The sequence below is a fragment of the Elephas maximus genome, chromosome 1 (assembly GCF_024166365.1).
Source record: "Elephas maximus indicus isolate mEleMax1 chromosome 1, mEleMax1 primary haplotype, whole genome shotgun sequence".
NCBI classification, from domain to species: domain Eukaryota; kingdom Metazoa; phylum Chordata; class Mammalia; order Proboscidea; family Elephantidae; genus Elephas; species Elephas maximus.
Window position 1 is genome coordinate 146864141 of NC_064819.1, and position 22082 is coordinate 146886222.

General features: G+C 38.2%; 1 protein-coding gene across 3 annotated transcripts in view; it reads right to left on the reverse strand.

The window, feature by feature from the left end:
- PGM3 (phosphoglucomutase 3) overlaps nucleotides 1–22082 on the reverse strand; it is a 30938-nt gene that overhangs the window by 6079 nt on the left and 2777 nt on the right. For all 3 annotated transcript variants that reach the window (XM_049896270.1, XM_049896279.1, XM_049896289.1), the window contains exons 3-8: nucleotides 21455–21639; nucleotides 19420–19487; nucleotides 7845–7978; nucleotides 6815–7010; nucleotides 4456–4613; nucleotides 3121–3204 (exon numbers count right to left, since the gene is read on the reverse strand). In XM_049896270.1, the coding sequence (XP_049752227.1) occupies nucleotides 3121–3204; nucleotides 4456–4613; nucleotides 6815–7010; nucleotides 7845–7978; nucleotides 19420–19487; nucleotides 21455–21639 (825 nt within the window). The remainder of the gene's footprint in view (nucleotides 1–3120; nucleotides 3205–4455; nucleotides 4614–6814; nucleotides 7011–7844; nucleotides 7979–19419; nucleotides 19488–21454; nucleotides 21640–22082) is intronic.

The following is a 22082-nucleotide window of genomic DNA, read 5'->3' on the forward strand; positions in this document are numbered from 1 at the left end:
TAAAATACAACGTGGCAAGTGGGAGTGGGTACACTGAGGAAGCACACCAAACTAAAAAACCATATAGTCAATTCCAACTCAGGAGGACCGCCATGTATGTCAGAGTAGAACAGCTCCACAGGATTTTCAGTGGCTGTTTTGGAAGTGGATCTCCAGGCCTTTCTTCTGAGGCACCTCTGGGTGGACTTGAAACACCAACCTTTTGGTTAGCAGCAAGCGAGATAACCGTTTGCACCACCCAGGGACTCTGAGGAAGCACAGTCACGGAGTAAAGCAAGGTGAAAAATGAGGGTCTCTTCAGGAAGAGCCTTACAAGCGAATAAAAGATTACAAGTGGAAGAGTAACATGATCTTACTGTTTTAGAAAGCTGAATCTAGTTATAATGTGGAGAATGGCTTAGTGTAGGATGACAAAGCTTTTTCCATAAAGGGCCAGACAGTAAGTATCTTAGGCTTTGCAGGCGAGAGGTTTCTTTTTCAACTACCCAACTCTGCCACTGCAGTATGAAAGGAGTCACAGACAATAATACGTAAATGAATAGGCCTAACTGTATTCCAATAAAATGTTATTTATAAAAATATATGGCAGCTTAGATTTGGCCTACAAGGTCATAGTTTGCCCACCCCTGGCTTAGAGGAAGGCTAAGAGACCTAAGGGGATCAGTTTTAGGTTTCTAGGACAAATAGTTAACACACTGGCTGCTAACCAAAAGGCTGGAGGTTCAAGTACACCCAGAGGTGCCTCGGAAGAAAGGCCCATTTACCTACTTCTGAAAAATCAATCATTGACAACCCTATGGAGCACAGTTCTGCCTTGACAAACATGGGCTCACCATGAGTCAGAGCTTACTCAATAGCAACTGTTTACTGGTTAGGGCTACACCTACTCCTCGCTATCTCATTATGCAGCATTTCACTTGTATAAAAATAGTAAAAAATCTACTATCTGACTATTTTGCATATCAATGACGTATGTCTGGCAGTAACCCTTTCATGACCAGTGGGACATAGCATCCACATACATTTTCTGCCTCTCAGGTCCAGAAGGACATGTGTGTCCCACATAATATTTTGTGATCTGACATGGTCATCCTCCATTTTCACATTATGCCAATTTTCACATAATGACCTGGTCTTTGGAACCAAACCACGTCGATAAGTGAGGAGGGGATGTAATCCTAGTAAGAAATTTGATTGCTGGACTAGCGACAGTAGGTACGGAGAGTCATGGGTGGATATGATATGTAAAAATAGTTAAAGACTGATCAGTAGCAAAACTACAAAAGGGATCATGTGATGAGATTTAGGGGACCTCAGGAATGGCAAGTGATAAAAATAATTTAGAAGACAGTGGACTGAGAAGTAATAGTTTTTGATATATCCAGTTTCTTAAACAAGGTATTATCCCACCTATAAAAATTCTTAAGACAGAAAATAAAAATTTAAATTTTTAAAACAATAACACAGCTACTCAGAATCCCTGCGCAAGGCAAGCACCTGGGCCCAGATGGAGTTCTTTGAGTTTACTATAACCATATGGTCACAAACTAGCAGCCTCCAGATGATATTTATTTTGCTGTTTTTAAAATTTTGAATCCATTGCCAGAATGTGAAAAGTAGGAAATTCACATGCAAATTCAGATTTCTACCTTCTCTTAAAGAATCTGGTAATAATGACTGAGGCTGAGAGCAGCTGGCCTGGGTATACTCTTCATAGTCTATAAGCACCTACTTTACTCATTCACTTCCCCTATCCAGACCACGCAGGAATCTGACTCTGTAACCCCTGCTTTAACAAAAGCTAGCAAAATGAAAGAAGTTTTAAAGGGAGGCACAGAAGTTAGGAAAATGTTACACAGTGAGAAAGGGCAAAATTGCTTACTCCCCAAGGAAACAGTAACTCTTTTGTGATTTGTGCTGGTATACAGTGCTACCCTTGTTAGTAATACTCTAAGCAGGCCTCGGATATTCTGTAATAACTTTTATATTCCTTCTTTAATTTGTTTCTCTTCCCTATGTATATATTTGTATTTTTACCCAACTTCTGTGAGCAACAAGTATAAAAGCTAGGTCAAGGCAAAAATCTGTTGCCGTCAAATCGATTCTGACTCATAGTGACCCTATGAGTAGAACTGCCCCATAGAGTTTCCAAGGAGCATCTGGTGGTTTTGAACTGCCAGCCTTTTGGCTAGCAGCCAAACACTTAACCACTGTGCTGCCAGGGCCCCAATTTATTTCTCTTCGCTATATATTTATTTGTATTTTAACCAAACTTCTGTGAGGAACAAGTAGAAAAAGTACAGACTTTGAATTTTGGCCATAAACTTCTAACTCTTAGGGTAGGTAGTACAGTACAGAGGACAGTCATTCAGTGGATGTGGGAGAAATAATTAGAAACAAAATCTCCTGCCAACTCAGAAAACCTCTCTGAGAAAAGAAACAGTTTTATTACTAAGCATGAAACCATGTGAGATGCATCACACGCAATCTGCTAAAAAGTGCAAAGACAGAAATTTTTTACATAACCAGGCAGATACAACCCATTACATACATGTTCTCATAAACGATAACTAGTCCTCAAAGTAAGAGGACTTTGGCAGCACCACCTGTCACACAGTTTATCCTAAACTTACGTGGTAACTGGAGTGGCCATCTGTGTTAGCTAATTGCCCTTATCCAAAGGAATACTAAAACTTCTCATATCTCTATCAGTTATGTAGGTAGTTATACCTTAAAGCCAGATGCCAAAGTTAAACTCTCAAAGCTAGGAGACAAGGACGCTGTCCTCTTTGATGTTTACATTTCAAAGAGGTAGCTCTAGGCCCATGAGAAAAAACATTCCTGGGTTGTAAAACTGGGAAGAAGCTTAAAAGACTTACCTACTTTTCAAAGAGGCAGAGAATTTTAAATTACAAGTTTTCTAGAGGAAACGCTTTTAGAAAAGGGTCGAAAGTCTCTTTTCTGTATCAGGGAGAATTTTGATTTTTTGAATTGTATTTAACCTTACATGGACAGTGACTCAGCTCCATGCATGACAGCCTATTCACTTTTATGAGGACATTTTATTTCCTCACAGAAATAAAATTAAGAAACGTCCAGAAAATAAAAATGGCTCAATACCTTCATAACTTCTTCAAGATACCGTGTTGAACTTCCATTTGCATATGCAGTTTGTACAACACCAATATTCAAACTTTCTCCAATCTAGACAAAAACAATATTTAACATCATCAGAAGTGAAAGAGACAGCAAAAATATAATGAGAGCTCTAAAGGATGGCATAAAATCATGAGCCAGTTCAGCCATGCCTGTTTATGCAATAAATGACTTACTGAAAATTTACATGTAAACCAGAAAAAAAGGCTAAAGTGTTTTTGAACACTGTTTAATCCTATAAGAAATTCTTCATAAAGAAGCCTGTGATATGACCAATCTCTTGATCTTCATCTTTTTTTTTTTAAGTAAAACTAATTATTGAATTCTTGAAGTAAAATATATTTTTACTAAATTAAAATAGGTATTTCCTATTATATACTAGGGTCCCTAGTGGCATATTGATAAAGGGTTTGGCTACTAACCAAAAGGTCAGCAGTTCAGATCCACCAGCTGCTCCTTAGAAACTATCAGGCAGCTCTACTCTTTCCTGTAAGGTCGCTATGAGTCAGAATCGATTCAACAGCAACAAGTTTGGTTTCTTTATTATATACTAAAGCCAGTCTGATACTATGGACTGCCAAAAGAACAAATCTGTTCTAGAAGAAGTAAAGCCAGAACGCTCCTTAGAAGCAAGGATGGCGAGACTAAGTCTCACATGCTTTGAACATGTTTCAGGAGGGACCAGTCCTTGGAGGAGGACATCGTGCTTCGTAAAGCAGAGGGTCAGTGAGAAAAAGGAAGACCCTCAAGGAGATGGACTGACACAGTGGCTGCAACAATGGGTTCAAGCATAACAACAATCGTGAGGATGGCACAGGACCAGGCAGTGTCTCATTCTATTGTACATAGGGTTGCTATGAGTCGGAACTAACTCGATAGCATCTAACAACAATAAAGCCAGCCTGAAAGCTATTTACAAAACAACAAACCATCTCACATCACAAAGCTTATTATAATAATAAAAATAATCTTTCAGATGATGAGGTTTTCTGTTTAGGTTTGAGGCTCTGGGGAGTGATGGTAGAACTCATTAAAGTGTCAGTTATGAAAAAACTAAAACTTCATAAAGTCTCAAATCATAAAACTTTGCCAGTATAAGAAAAAGAGTATCTTCAGCCTCCAAAACCAATGCCCAGTGTTGAAATGACTGAAATTAACCAAGTCTTTTTGTATTTCCTAGCTATAAACATAAGAAACTTACCATAACTTGTGCCCTTTAGACATGCACATGACTGTCTGATATGGAACTATTTCACTAGTAAATCTTGTTTTCAAAGGTAACCAATCACCCCATCATACCTCCAGTAGAAGCTCTTTAAGAAAACTGCTAATTAACGTTGCTATTTTGTCTCCATCTATGAGATGAAAGTCACCCTCCGCATCTTGGTAGTAATAAACGATTCTGTCTGCATCTCCATCAAAGGAACAGCATCTTTCATTGGACTTCATTTCCATTCCTAGCATGCAGAATAATTTAAAATCTCATTTCAGTCAATTTAATAAGTTTTCCTCTCACACTAGTTACTAGGAAAAATTTTTCAATAAAGTAGGAATATAACTGCCCTTATGTGTTGCAGATAGCATGTCCGCACTTTTTCCATGACATATTTAAAATTATCCTTCCACATAAAAACCAACGTCTTAATCTTTAAATTTTGTACAGATTTATTGGTGGTTTTACAGGCCAAATTCTTTTACAGCAAACTGAAAAAGGAACATTCAAAATCTATTTATGCCAAAACTTGCTATAATGCTAAGATAAAAATTCCATTTTACAAGCCAGTTGGTTAAGACAGGTTTCCTGTACCGTTTTGAAAGCTACAGGTACTATCATAATGCAGTTTACCTAGTAGTGTCATATCCTTTACATACGTATTTAAAAAAAAAAAAAAAAACCCATTGCTGTCGAGTCAATTCTAATAGAACCCTATAGGACAGAGTAGAACTACCACATAGGGTTTCCAAGGAGTGCCTTGTGGATCTGAACTGCTGACCTTTTGGTTTGCAGTCGAACACTTAACCACTGTGCCACCAAGGCTCCAATATGTATATATAAGAATATATTTTAATTAGCAATAGGTGAGGTGTGTGCTTTACTTCTAATAGAATTTATTTGTTCACAGCATAAATAACAAGAACATTGATAATTATGAACAAAAAATTGTAACCTGTGAGTTTATAATTTGCATAAAGTTATCAAAGCTTCAAGTACTGTCACATCAAATTTTTAAAGAAAGTTCTGCTGTTTCTTAGCTGTAATAGCAGCAGAGTAACAAATACAGCATGAGGCAACTAAGAAGTGAGGTTTTTTTCCTGGGATACGAATATAAGGTTGACAATAGGACACAATGCGCAAGCTTCCAGAAAGCAGAGAACCCATGGGTTTTGTTTTGTTTGTATCTCTAGTGCCTAGAGCAGCAGAGATAAGAGCTCAAATATTTAGTGAGTGGATAAATGGGCAACACAGAAGTGAACTGTCAGTAAAGTAAATAAGAAAACAAGCAATTCAATGAAAAGGAGCTCAAACTGGTTGATTAAAACTAGTTTAATGGAAAGTTAAAAATGTAAATGCTCCTCAAGTGAATCTGAAATAACATAACTGAGTGAGGCAATTGGATGAAGTCTGTACAGTTCTGGAGAAAGCACGTCCTGTTCCTGCTTCAAGGGGGCGGCAGCTACTCAACTGCAGCGGACTACTGCCATTAAAAAAAAACCCTTGGATTCCAACTCATAGTGATCCTATAGGACAGAGTAGAAGTGCCCCTACAGGGTTTCCAAGGAGGAGCTGGTGGATTCAAACTGCCGGCCTTTTGGTTAGCAGCCAAGCTCTTAACCACTGTGCCACCAGTGCTCTACTACCATTAAGGATGGCCATGTGTGCCTTTAGTAAAGAGAAACTAGAGTCTGATATTTAAGTGAAATCATGAAATTTTTAAATGGGGCAGCAAATGCAATTAAACACACACACACAGAGCAGACCAAACAACATACATTTCCAAGCTGATTTGACCAACAGGCTGCCGATTTAGGGTCTATAATGCAGATAAATCTAGAACACTACAATCCAGAGCTACACTCTGATCGAAGTTTTCCTCCTAATACGCCCACTGTGGAAAACACTGCTTTTGCAGATAATCATAACCAAAACAGAGTTGCAGTCACCATCCACAGCGTCTCTAATTCAGATAAAAAGTCAAAGACAATAACACTTAACTACTATCGTTTAGATCAGTGGTTCGCTAAGTGTGGTCCCCAAACCAGTACAATAAACAAAGCCTAGAAACTTGTTAAAAATGCAATGTATCGAGCCCCATCCTAGACCTACAGAATCAGAAATCCTGAGATGGAGCTCAGCAATCTGTGTTGACAAGCTCTCAAGGTGATTCTGATGCATGCTAAAGTTTGAGGACCATAGCTCTGGATTACTGTTTCCTAGTTTTGCTTTTCTCATCGATATTCCCTACACACTGACTTCACAGCTGGAGAAAGTAGGCCATATTTTCAACGTCACTGTAGAGTGAGAAAATTCCTAGATGTCTAAAAGAGGCGGAGCCAAGACTAGTTACGTGACTTTACTTACTTCGCTGCCTCCTTTTGTAAACGAAATGGACTTCAGAGAGCTTTTAAAACAAAATTGTACAGTTCTTGTACTACATACCCTCAGGAGGTTTCTGATGACTTTTCACAAAATCAGCCCCACATAAATGATTGAGTTTCCCTTTGGTTCCATCATTAAATAGGTGAACTGACAGCCCCTGTGAGAAGTAGTGTTCCATTTCTCTTAGCTTCAGGGCCCCTATACCATTTGCACAGTCGACCTTAAGTGTTCTATATTCATCTCCACAGCAGGAAGCCTTCAAAGGAAAAAGACAGACAACATGGAAGAAACATTTCAAGTTATAAAAATAAAAGTGAACTGTGTGTTTATATATATAAACACACACACATTTATATATATCTATATATGTATACCAAATGGCTGATTTATTGGAAGTAGATTACCTTAACTGACTGCATCACCCATGTCATGTATAGGGTTCCTTTAACAACATCTGAACATATGTACTTGCTTGTTTCTTGGGTTAAAACACATGAGTTAACTAAAATAATGTTTATATAAACAACTCAAATACTCATCAATGGATGAATGGATAAAACTGTGATATATGCATGCAATGGAATATTACTCAGCCCTGAAAAGGAACAAAGTACTGATACATGCTACAATGTCCATGAACCTTGAAAGCAATATGCTAAGTGAAAGAAGCCAGACACAAAAAATCACACATTATATAATTCCTTTTATATGATATACAGATAGGCAAATTCAGAGAGACAGTAAGCAGGTTCGAGGTTACCAGGAGTTGGCGGAGGAGGAATCAGGAATGATTACTTAATGGGTCTAGGGTATTTTTATAGGGTGATAAAATTTCTGCAACCAGAGAGTGGGTAGTTGTGTAATACTGTGAATACACTAAATACAACTGAACTATACAGTTTAAAATGGTACATTTTAAATGTATAACTTAAAACAGCTTTATTTGTTTATGTGAACTTCACTTTGATTAAACATATATATGTATGTGTATATATATATATATACACATGTGTATAAATAAAACTTTTCAACTGATCTGTGTTAACTTATTCATTTATTTAACCTCTAACCACATTTAAGAGATTTTCACCTGTTTGGTAAGTTCCATAAAAGCCTTAGAGAGTTTCTGGTAGTAACCTTCTATAGTTGCCTTTCCATATTGGCCACTAGTATTTCGACAGTATACCATGTAGTGCAGCTGGGGTGTGGTTAACAGGCCATAATCTGTCACAAAAATACAAAAAGAAATTTTATCACACTTAATAAAGAAAAAATAAGTGGATTCATTTTATAGGAATTTCAGAGTGATAAGTCCTTTTTAAAGAAAGACATTTCATAAAACGTGAAAATGATCATTTCCAAGCTATCCAGATGCACAAATATCCACTGAAATCACTGTAACTGCATGTCACATACTGAATTCTTAAAAAATAATAATTATTATTTGTAGTAAAAAACCAATCAGTGGAGCCAAGATGGAGGCTTAGTCAGATGTACCATAGTGACCCTCTACAGCAAACATCCAAGAAGTCAAGTGAAACACATGTAGATAACAATCCTGAACCCTGAACATCAAAAAGGAAAGATAAATAAGTGAATCGAACACAGACTGTAAGAAAAAAGTTGAATGAATGCAGTGAACGAGGAGTAACACAGAGCAGAGTGGCTCTGCCAGCTGGTCAAGCTCAACATGCCCATCTTGAGACAAAGCCAGTAACAACCCCACGTAAGGAGCACAGGAAAATAATTTCATGACATTCCCATACAAGACAGAGAAACTGTACAGACACACCCAGAGAGAAGGTAAGCAGCTCATGATCTGGATATAAGGAAGGAAAACAAAGACAGACAAAAATTCCAGGGATCCTGCCATCCACAGAGTAGGGAGACAGGATCCAGAGTCAGCTACACTCATGAGCTGAGGTTGAGCTGAGGTCCCAGATCTCTGTGGTTAAGTGGCACATAAAAGGCAGTAGATCCAGAGTATCGGAGGGGATTCGCATTTGACTTATTCCAGGCACCCCTCCCTTCTTGCACTTGATTGGGGGCAGGTCCTGATAGTTGGCTGGAGCAGACAGGAGTGCCAGGGCAGGAGGTCCCTTACCCTAGCCACCCCACCCCGCCAGAGGCCATAAGACCCCCTCCCCTAGCTCCATCTACTACCCCTCTCTGCCCACTTGATGAGCAACAGTAAGCACAATCCTGCCCACCCATCCACCCGCCACCCACTTCCCCACCCCATCTCGGAGAGGGGTGGCAACCTCATGATCACAGATGGAACCACCCACCACACACTGGCACCCCCAACCCTGCAAGTGGCAAGGACATCACATCCACGTGCTAACCCACTTGCCATCAAGCCCCCCACGACGAATGGCAATGACTGTGTCCCCCGCTCCAGCACCACACCTGGCGTCCCACCTACTTGGTAAGTGCTACTACTCCTGAGCCATTGGATCAGCGAAAGAAGGTCTGCCCTCAGCTCCCCCCAACATGACCAGCAAACAGAGGCCCACATCCACACTCCCAGTTGCTATCCCACCCACCCAGAGACAGGGTTACCACCCTAGTACCACCAAACTAGTTAACAGGTTATTGTGCCCCCCCCATCTGCTCAGATAGAACAAAACAAAGAAGAAGGATGAAGCAAACAAACATACAGTGAATAAATAAATATGAATAAAAACAATAACCTTAATTCCTCGGAGACAACAGACAATATTAACTCATGTAAAGAAGCAAGCTAAGATGGCTCGACCAAGTAACCAAAATAAAGGACCAGAAAACCTTCCTGAGGAAGAAACAGTAATGGAGCTACCTGATAAAAAGACATATATTTAAGATCCTCTAGGAAAACACAGACAGAACCAGGGAACACGTAAGACAAAACTCTAGAATTCAAGAAAATGATACAAGCACAAAATGACAAAATAAACAACTAGAAACCATAGAAAAACACCAACTAGAAATCCAGAAGATTAACAATAAAATTTCAGAAACTCAGTGGAAGGATATAGGAGTAGAACTGAATCAATGAAAGACAGGACCAGTGAAATATAGGACAAATTCCCTGATACTAATTTGTTTGAGGAACATTCAAAAAAAGAATGATGAAAGCCTAAGAGTTATGTGGGACATTATCAAGAGGAATAACTTATATGTGATAGGAATTCCAGAATAAGAGGAGAAAGAAAAAAAAAAGGCAGAGAGAAAATTTGTGAAGACTTGCTAGCAAAAAAACTTCCCTAATATGAGATATTAGAAAAAAAAAAAAATTTTTTTTTTCTAATATGAAAGATGAGAAGATATCCATCCAAAAAGCTCAATGTATCCCATACTGACTAGACCCCAAAAGAAAGTCACCAAGACATATGAAAATCAAACTTTTCAAAAGCAAAGACAAAGTATCCTAAAAACAGCTGAGGAAAAACAAACTGTCACCTACAAAGGAGAATCAATAAGACTAAACTCTGATTTCTTGGCAGAAATCATGTTGGCAAGGAGGCAATGGGATGACATATACAAAACTCTGAAAGAAAAAAATGCCAAACAAGAATTATATATCCAGCAAAACTGTCTCTCAAATACAATGGCGAAACCAGGACATTTACAGATTAACAGAAATTAAGGGAATTTGTAAAAATCAGACCAGCCTTACAAGAAATATAAAAGGGAGTCCTTAGGACAGAGAAACATCACCACCAGATAACAACCTGAGATTAGGACACATGACAGCATATCCAGCTACCAACCAAGATAAATAAAATAAATCCACAAGACTGAAAAAAGGGAACCGAAGACATAAATCCATAAACAACAGCTTCAAAATAAAGAGAGAATAAATGGTGCAGGTGTAAACTTCCACATGGAGAAGAAATCAAGGTGATTTCAAGATAAAATAGACTGTTTAAACTTAGGAAGATAAAAGTAAATTTCAAGGTAACCACAAAGAAAATCAATAAACCTATTCACCAAAATAAAAAAGGAAAAAACCATAAAGACTCAATAAACACAAAATCAACAACGAAGTAAATGAAAAGCAAATCTATAAACAAAAGGAACTCAGTACACAAAAGTAAGCAGAACAAAGAAACCATCAACAACACGAAAAAAAAAAAAGCACAACAAAATGACAGCAATTAATTCATTCCTATCAATAATCACACTAAATATAAACAGGTTAAATCTACCAGTCAGGAGAAATAGAGTAACCAAATGTATTAAAAAAAAAAAAAAAGACCCTTCTACAAGAGACACAACTTAGACACAAAGATATAAATAAGCTAAAAGTAAAGGGAAAAACTATATCAAGCAAACAGTAAACCAAATAACAGTAAGAGTGGTAATACTAATCTCTGATAAAAAAAAAAAGACTTTAAGCAAAACCCACCACTGAAGACAAGGAAGGGGATTATATAATGATTAAAGGATCAATTCACCAAGAGGACATAACCATTATAAATATTTACGAATCCAATGACAGAGCTCAAAAATACACTGAAAAGAGATTTAGTCCCATAATAATAGTAAGAGACCTTAACACACCACTTTCCACAAAAGACAGAACTAGAAAGAAACTCAACAAAGATACAGAAAATCTAAACATCACAATCAATCAACTGGATCTCATCCACCCACCACCACTGAGTCCATTTCCAAGTCACAGAGACCCTATAGGTCAGAGTAGAACTGCCCCAGAGAGTTTCCAAGGCTATGTATCTTTATGGAAGCAGACTGCCACATTTTCCCCTCACAGAGCAGCTAGTGGGTTCCAACCACCGACCTTTTGATTAGCAGCCAAGTGCTTTTAACCACTGTGCCATCAGGGCTCCTCAAACCTCAGAGACATACTGTATTTTTATGCAAACAATGCGTGCCTTCCAAGCTTGCCGACCACTCCCTGCCCCACGGTATTTCCATAAGCATGTTATGCTAATTTTTTTACAGCAACATGTAAAAAAAATTGGCATAGTGGTGCTTATGAAAATACCTCCCTAGGGGGAGGGCACAGTTGGCAAATGTAGAAGGTGCACATTGTTTGCATAAAAATATGGTATACAGAACACTCCACCCCACAGCAGCACAGTACACATTCTTCTCCAATGCACATGGATCATTCTCCAGAATTGCCCATATTTTAGACCACAAAGCTAACCTCAATAAATTCAAAAATATCAAAATTGTACAAAGCATCTTCTCTGATCACAACACTATAAAATTGGAAATCAACAACAGAAAGAACAAGCAAAAAAAAAATCAAACACATGGAAACTTAATAACACTTTGTTTAAAAACCACTGGGTAACAGATGAAATTAAAAATGAAATTTAAAAATTCCTAGAATCAAATGAGAGTGAAAACACAATATACCAAAACCTTTGGGACACAGGAAAAGCAGAACTCAAGGGTCGATTTATAGCAAACAATGCACACATCCATAAAGAGCCAAAATCAAGACATTAACCCTACAACTTAAATAGAAAAAAAGAACAGCAAAAAATGTCCACAGCCACTAGAAAAAAGGTAAAAGTAAAGATTAGAGCAAAACAAATGAAATCAGAAAACAGAAAAAAATCAAAAGACTCAGCAAGAATAGAAGTTAGTTCTTTGAAAAGATCAATAAAATCAACAAACCACTGCCCAAACTGACAAAAGGAGGAAAAGATGCAAATAACCCAAATAAAAAATGAGATGGGTGACATTACAACAGAACCAACTGAGATAAAAAGGATAATAACAGAATATTATGAAAAATTAAACTCCAACAAATTTGAAAACCTAGAAGAAATGGATAAATTTCTAGAAACGCACTATGTACCCAAACTAACACACACTGAGGTAGAAAATCTGAACAGATTCAAAACAAAAGAAGAAACTGAAAAGGTCATAAAAAACCTCCTAACAAAAAAAATCGCTGGCCCAGAGGGCTTCACTAAAGAATTCAATCAACCATTCAGGGAAAAACTGACATCAATACTACTCAAACTATTCCAGAACATAGAAAAGGAAGGAATACTCCCGAATTCATTCTATGAAGTCAGCATAACGGTGATCCCAAAGCCATCCGAAGTCACCACTAAAAAAGAAAATTACAGACCAGTATCCCACATGAATATAGATACAAAAACTCTCAACAAAATTCCAGATGATAAAATTCCACAGCATATCAAAAGAACACATCACAGCCAAGTGGACTTCATACCAAGCATATAAGAATGGTTCAACATTACAAAATCAATCAACATAATCCATCACATAGATAAATGACAAGAAACGCATGATCACCTCAATCGATGCAGAAGAGGCATTTGATAAAATCCAGCATACATTCCTGATAAAAATTCTCAGCAAGATAAGAATAGAAGGAAAATTCTTCAACATAATTAAGGGTATATGCATACACAGCCAAAGAGCTCTGGTGGCACAGTGGTTAAGAGCTCAGACGCCAACCAAAAGGTCGGCAATTTGAATTCACCAGCCACTCCTCGGAAACCCTAGGGGGCAGTTCTAGTCTGTCGTATAGAGTAGCAATGCGTAGGAATCAACTTGACGGCAATGGGTTTGGTTTAGGTATACAAAACCAACAGAAGACATTCTCAATGGAGAGACTGAAAGCATTCTCCTTGAGAACAGAAACTAGACAAGGATGTCCTCTATTACTACTCTTATTCATTATTGTACTGAAAGTCCCAGCTAGAGCAATAAGGCAAGAAAGGGAAATAAAGGGCATCCAAATTGGTAGGAAGAAGTAAAACTATCCCTATTCACAGATGACATGATCATACAGTACACAGAAAACCCCAGAGAATGCACAAAATGAAATTTAAAAATTCCTAGAATCAAATGAGAGTGAAAACACAATATACCAAAACCTTTGGGACACAGGAAAAGCAGTACTCAAGGGTCAATTTATAGCAAACAATGCACACATCAATAAAGAAGAGCCAAAATCAAGACAAAAAAGCTACCAGAACTAATAGAAGGATTCAGCAAAGTGGCAGGGTATGAGACTAACATATAAAAATCAGTTGGATTCCTCTACACTAACAAATAGAACTTTGGAAAGGAAATAAGGAAAACGATACCATTTACAATAGCCCCCAAAAGATAAATACTTAGGAATAAATCTAACTAGGGACATGAAAGACTTAATACAAAGGAAACTACAAAACACTACTACAAGAAACCACAACAGACCTACATAAATGGAAAAATATACCATGCTAATTTTTTTGTTTTTTAATAGATAGGAAGACTTAAAACTGAAATGTCAATACTACCCTACGCGATGTACAAATATAATGCAACCCTGAACCAAATTCCAACAACGTTCTTTAATGAGATGGAAAAACTAATCACCAGCTTTCTGTGGAAAGGAAAGATGCCCCAGATAATGCATTATTGAAGAACAACAACAAAATGGGAGACCTCACACTCTCCAATCTGAGAACCTACTATACAGCCACAGTAGTCTGGTACCGGTACAACAGACACACAGACCAATGGAGCAGAATTGAGAACCTAGAAGTAAATCCATCCACCTATGGACTGCTGATCTTCAAAAAAAGGTTGAAGCCCATTAAATGAGGAAGAGAAAGTCTCTTTAACAAATGGTACTGTCAAAACTGGCTATCCATTTGAAGAAAAATGAAACAAGACCAATACCTCATACCATACATAAAAGCTAACTTAGAATCTATCAAAGCCATAAATTTAAAATGTAAAACAATAAAGATTATGTAAGAAAACAAAGGGACAATGTTAGGGGCTCTAATACATGGTATAAATAGAACACCAAACATAACTAAAAATGCACAAACAGCAGAAGATAAACTACACAACTGGGATCACCTAAAATTAAATGCTTATGCTCATCAAAAGTCTTCACCAAAAGAATAAAAAGAGAATCTACAGACTGGGAAAAAATTTTTGGCTACGACATACCTGAAAAGGGTCTAATCTCTAAAATTTATAGAAAACTTCAACACCTCAACAACAGGAAGACAAAGAATCCTGTTGAAAAATGGGCAAAGAACATGAACAGACCCTTACCAAAAAAGGCACTTAGACAGCTAACAAACACATGAAGAGATGCTTGTGATCATTAGCCATAAAAAAATTTTTAAAAACCCGCTGCCATTGAGTCAGTTCCAACTCATAGAAATCCTACAAGACAGAGTAAAACTGCCCCGTAGGATTTCCAAGGAGTGACTGGTGGATTCGAACTGCAGATCTTTTGGTTAGCAGCCACAACTCTTAACTGCTGTGCCACAATTAGAGAGATGCAAATCAAAATTACAATGAGATACCATTTCATCCTGGCAATAATGGCACTCATCAAAAACACAGAAAACAACAAATGTTGGCAAGAATGTGGGTAGAATGGAACTCTTACACTGCTGGTGGGAATAGGAATGGTACAAACACTATGGTAAATGGTATGGTGCTTCCTTAAAAAGCTAGAAACAGAGATACCATATGATCTGGCAATTCCACTCCTAGGTATATATTCTAGAGAAATAAGAGCCAAATACAAATAGACATATGCATACCCATGTTCACTGCAGCATCATTCACAATAGCAAAAAAAATGGAAACAACCTAAATGCCCATCAACGGATGAATGGATAAACAAACTGGTGTGTATATATATATACACAATGGAATACTATGCAACCATAAAGAATAACCATGAATCATCTTACAACATGAATGAATCTAGAAGACATTATGCTGTATGAAATAAGTCAATCTCAAAAGGACAAATATTATAAGAGACCACTATTATAAAAAGTCAGGAACAAGTTTAGACACAGAAAAAAACATTCTTTGATGGTTACCAAGGATGAGAGGGAGAGGAAAAAGTCACTAAATAGAGAGTAGACAAGTGTTAATCCTGGTGAAGGGAAAAGCAATACACAATATGTGGGAAGTCAGCACAACGTGATCAAGGTAAAGGAGACTCTGAGAGGTGCACAAGAAAAAAGGGCAAATGTGGCAAATGCTATTGACATATATATTCCTGCAACAACAGTAATTTCTCAGTAGATACACTAAATAGGTGAAGGAGGTCATACAGGAGTACACCTGCATACATATATCATTATGGTTTTAACTACTTCTACGTACGTATTTGTAAATGCTGCATGCATATAATAATGGAGCACATATGGGGCACAATTATAGAAACTACTTAGACACTGGACTTGAAAGCTAAGGACCACAGTCTCTGGGGACATCTAGGTCAACTGGCAAAACGCAATTCATAAAAATAACGTTCTATGTCCTTGTCTGGTAAGTAGCATCTGGGGTCTTAAAAGCTTGCAAGTGGCCATTTAAGAAACAACTGTTGGTGTCTCCCCCTCTGGAGCAAAGGAGTACGAAGAAAACCAAAGAACCAAGAAAGGAATTAGTCCAAAGGACTAATGGTCCACATGAACAACCTCCTCTGAGACCAGAACTAGATGGTGCCCGGCCACCAATACCGACCACTCTGACTGGGACTATATTAGAAGGCCCTGGTTAAAATTGGTAAAAAATATGAAAAAAAAGAAAAAAAAAAAAGACCATACTTACTGGTCTGAAAGAGACTGGAGGAACCCCCAAGACTACTGCCCTGAGACAACCTGCTAACTTGAAACTGAAGACACTTCCAGAGGCCTCCTTTCAACCAAATAATAGAGGGGCTATAAACTAAACAGTAACACCCATGAAGAATGTACTTAGAACAATCAACTATATGAGACCAAAAGGGCAACATTTGCCCAAAACCAAAGATGAGGTGGCAGGGTTGTTGTTGCTGCTGTTAGGTGCAGCTGAATTAGTTCTGATTCACAGCAACCCTATGTACAACAGAATGAAACACTGCCCAGTCCTTCGCCATCCTCACAATCGCTGTGATGCTTGAGCCTGTTATTGCAGCCACTATGTCAATCCATCTAGTTCAGCATAAACGCTGACCCTTTACATTATCAAGCATGATGTCCTTCTCCAGGGACTGGTTCCTTCTGATAGCATGTCCAAAGTATGTGAGATGTAGTCTTGCCATCTTTGCTTTTAAGGAGCATTCTGACTATACTTCTTCCAAAACAGATGTTTGTTCTTTTGGCAGTCCATGGTATATTCAATATTCTTCACCAACACCACAATTCAAAGGCGTCAGTTCTCCTTCTGTCTTCCTTATTCATCATCCAGCTTTCTCATGCCTATGAGGCAACTGAAACACCATGGCTTGGGTCAAATGCACCTTAGTCTTCAAAGTAACAACATTGCTTTTTAACACTTTTAAAGAGGTCTTTTGCAGCAGATTTGCCCAATGTAACGCATCTTTTGATTTCCTGACTGCTCCTTCCAAGGGTGTTGATTGTGAATCCAAGTAAAATGAAATCCTTGACAACTTCAATCTTTTCTCCATTTATCATGATGATTCTTGTTGGTCCAGTTGTGAGGACTTTTGTTTTCTTTATGATGAAGTGTAACCGACACTGAAGGCTGTAGTCTTTGATCTTAAGTTCTCTTCACTTTCAGGAGGCAGGGTTGTGTCATTTGCATATCACAGATTTTTAATGGGTCTTCCTCCTATCTTGATGCCCCATTCTTCTTCATATAGTCCAGCTTCTCAGATTATTTGCTCAGCATACAGACTGAGTAAGTATGGTGAAAGGATACAACCTTGACACACACCTGACTTTAAACCACACAGTATCCCTTTGTTCTGTTCGAATGACTGCCTCTTGATCTATTTACAGGTTCCTCATGAGCACAATTAAGTGTTCTGGGATTCCCATTCTTCACAATGTCATCCATAATTTGTCATGATCCACACAGTTGAATGCTCTTGCATAGACAAGAGAACACAGGAAAACATCTTTCTGGTATCCTCTGCTTTCAGCCAGGATCCATCTGGCATCAGTAATGATATCCCTTGTTCCACGTGCTCTTCTGAATTTGGCTTCAATTCCTGACAGTTCCCTATCGATGTACTGCTATAACCACTTATGAATGATCTTCAGCAAAATTTTACTTGCATGTCATATTAATGATACTGTTCAATAATTTCCACATTCAGTTGGATCACCTTTCTTTAAAATAGGCATAAATATGGATCTCTTCCAGGCAGCTGGCCAGGAAGCTGTCTTCCAAATTTCTTGCTATAAATGAATGAGCACTTCCAGTGCTACGTCCGTTTGTTGAAACATCTCAGCTGGGTATTCCATCATTTTCTGAAGCCTTGTTTTTCACCAATGCCTTCAGTGCAACTTGGACATGTTCCTTCAGTACCCTCGGTTCCTGATCATATGCTACCTTCTGAAATGGTTAAACAGTGACCAATTCTTTTTGGTATAGTGACTCTGTGTATTCTTTCCATCTTCTTTTGATGCTTCCTGCATCGTTTTGTCTTTTGCCTGTAAAATCCTTCAATATTGCAACTCGAGGCTGAATTTTTTCTTTAGTTCTTTCAGCTTGAGAAATGCCAAGCATGTTCTCCCCTTCCGGTTTTCCAACTCTGGGTCTTTGCACTTGACATTATAATACTTTATCTTCTTGAGCTGCCCTTTGAAACCTGTTCAGCTCTTTTACTTCATCATTTCTTCCATTTGCTTTAGCTATTCGACATTTAAGAGCGAGTTTCAGAGTCTCTTCTGATATCCATTTTGTTTTTTTCTTTCTCTCCTGTCTTTTTAATGACCTCTTGCTTTCTTCACGTATGATGTCCTTGATGTCATTCCACAACTCAACTGGTCTGTGGTCATTAGTGTTCCAGATATCAAATCTATTCTTGAGATGGTCTCACATACTTTAGATACGTTATCAAGAGGGATCAGTCCCTGGAGAAGGACATCATGCTTGGTAAATATAGGGTCAGCAAACCCTCAACAAGATGGACTGACACAATGGCTGCAACAATGGGCTCAAGCAAAGCAATGACTGTGAGAATGGTGCAGGACTGGGCAAGGTTTCATTCTGTTGTACTTCGGGTCACTATGAGGCTGAACCAACTCAATGGTACCTAACAATAACAATCAGAATTATCTAAGAGGTCGTACTAAACTGAAGGAACTGAACACAGCAGGAGCTAGAAAGAAGGTTCAAAAGGTCAAGGGTTTTTTTTGTTTTTTGTTTTAATATGAAAGAGCTGACACTAGGAAAATATTCACCACAAGATAGTGGAGTCACTACCTTAACCAGGGACAGTACTGATATGAGAATCCTAGTCTTCCTTGTCTTGTATTTCGAAGAGCCACCTGTCACTAAAAACTGTGATTACAGATAGGCCAAAGGTATTTCCCATCCTATGTAACAGGCAACAGCTGATTCCACAGCCCATCAGCTATTAGCAATACCTAAACGTTGACAAAAATTCCCCAATATGAGCATCTTCAAGGGTTTATTCCCTTACTAAAGGAAGACATATAAGATCAGAATTTCCTACCTACATCTCTTATAGTACTCCCATACCCTACACCCATTGCCATCAAGTTGAAAACAAAATATGCGTGCCCATAAAAAAGGTTACTTTAAAAACGTTAGTATATCTGATAGTTCATTTTTTATACTTTTTTATCTATATTTTGAAACTTTTAAAAAACAAATATGTATTAAACTTTTGCAATTTTTTAAAACGATTTTTTAAGATTAACTTACAGCTCAGGATAACTACTTACCATGGAACTGACCTCCCAAGATAGTTATGCCATCTATCACAGACTGTGAAAGTTTCTCACTGCTGGGTCTAGTAAAGAAAGAAAACCAATAGAGTTGCTTGTTCTGAACGAAAATGTAGATATATGCTGCAAATTTCAAGACAATAAGTTCACTGTATTTTAAATGAAACCTAAAAACCCATTGCCAAGTCGAATCCAACCCATGGCAATCCTGTAAGACACAGCAGAGCCATCCTATAGGATTTCCAAGGCTATAAATCTTCACTGAAGCAGATTGTCACATCCTTCTCCCATGGGGCAGCTGGTGGGTTCAAACTGCTGACCTTTTGGTTAGCAGCTGAGTGCTTTAACCACTGCTCCACCAAGGCTCCTGTAAACTCTGAAAAGGTACAGGTAAACTATAAGTATTTTCCAGTAGCTTTCAGAATATATCTCTTGGAAATATTTTGACATTTAGATGAATTTAGAAAATAGATATAAAAAGATACACTAACCCACTACCTCAAACACTTTTTTCTTCCAAGTTTGACTGTAATGACATTAATGTTGTCAAAGAACAGTAACAATGTTAAGCTGCAATATGCAGTACTGGGTACTAACTACCAAGGGTGCATAACCAATTTTTCATTTTTAAAAGTCCAAATTATTTTTATATACCTGAAAATAGATTACATAACTGCCTAGTAGAAAAAGATGTTCTATATTGTTTAAATTAGTTAAGAAGTAAGAGCAAAATACATGTGGGATGGCTTTTCAGAGCTTAAGTCACTTGGCTATTTCTGCTATCCATAATCTGCAATCAATGGTATCTGAAAGACCACTCTGGTAACACAAGAAAGGGTTTTAAAAAACAATTCAAGCACTGGGAGACTGAACAGAAATTTTGTTTTGAAAGAATTTCTGAATAAACCAGATCTCATGCAAAAGAGAAGGCACTTTTAATCTAAAACTTTATTTTAAAAACAAAACAAAAAAAAATGTAAAGGAAGGCAAAAGCTGCCAAATACGACCAATGTGTAGAAAATAATATAGGTTGTTAATATCTTCCAGTGAACTCCAGTATGGGACAATGATATAAATATTGAAATCAACCAATAATAATACAGATTATAAAGTAAATCCCTGGAGTTAACAGCATGGTGGTACACTGGTTAAAGTGCTTGGCCACTAACCGAAAGGTCAGTGGTTTAAAACCACCAGCCACTCTGTGGGAGAAAGATGTGGCAGTCTGCTTCCGTAAAGATTACAGCCTTGGAAACCCTATGGGGCAGTTTTACTTTGTCCTATAGGGTCGCTATGAGTTGGAATCAACTCAATGGCAGTGGGTTTGGTTTGGTTTTGTACTTGCTCTAGAGGAAAATAAACCTACGGACGTTGGCGGGAGTGGGCAGGCTGGGGAGGCATTAAGTTCCTCCCACATACCAGTAAATAGGTTTTTTGCATACATTATTTCATTTAATCCTCATAAAAACCCTGTGATAGGCCTATCATCAACATCTTACAACTGAGGAACCAGAAGCTCCAAAAATATAGTAAGTGTTAAGAGTTGGGATTCACCAGAGTCTGATTCCAAAATTCATCCTGCAATAGTGACTCCCTCCTGTTGCTGTTGTTCTTAGTTGCCATGGAGTCTCGTTCAACTTATGGTGACCCCATGTGCATATTAGAACCGTGCTCCATAGGGTTTATAAGGCTGTGATCTTTCACAAGGAGACTGCCAGGCCCGTTTCATAGGCACCTCTGGGTAGGTTCAAACTGCCAGTCGGTTAACAGACGAGCACTTAACCATTTGTGCCACCCAGCCACGTGACTTACTCCTACATCCTATTAGAAAAGTCAGGTAGATTGACAAGCCACTCAAGGCAATTCAACTCTACTTAATTCTTTTCATTCATCTTGGGTACTAAAATGGATGCAATCATTCACATCGCTTTTCCCAAACTGCCTTCACCAGGTAGCTTCTATGCTCACCTGGTGTCTCTACCAATAACTATGATGCTCACCTGATATCTCTACCAATGACTGTGATGCTCACCTGGTATCTCTACCAATAACTACGAAGGCATCTTGTTGCAAATTCACTGCTTCTTTCTCACCAATGTCAATCAGCACTCTCTGTATATCCTGCTCCTCAGCATTTGCCAAACAGGTGGCATGTTCCTCCCAGGATGGTGCCAACATTTCACCCAAAGGATCAACCAATTTTACACCATTGTCTTCCTTAAAAGAAAAACAACAATAAGCAATCTGCGCGTATTCATGAGCAATGAGCTGAAGAAGTAGAACTCATACTGTTTTTCCCCCCAACAAAGGATAGTAATGGCAGAGCAGCTTCAACGGTGACCGCAAATTGAAAACCAGGCACTGGGCTGAGCATTTTATACGCATCATCTCATTAAATCCTCATGACACACTTATCAATCGTACTACAAAAAAACAGATTTAGAGAGGCTTAGGTAATTTGCTCATGCTCATACAGCTAATAAGTATCACTGCTGATATTAAAAGTCTATCTGACTTGTAAATCTAACATCCACCTTGCTACCCTGGCACTATCAATTAACTGACTAGGGCACAAATGGAGCAGACTGAAGGCACCTAGAGAGCATTCTCCCTATAACTCTGACTTCAAGAACATACTGGCCACCCTGCCAACCAGTGAG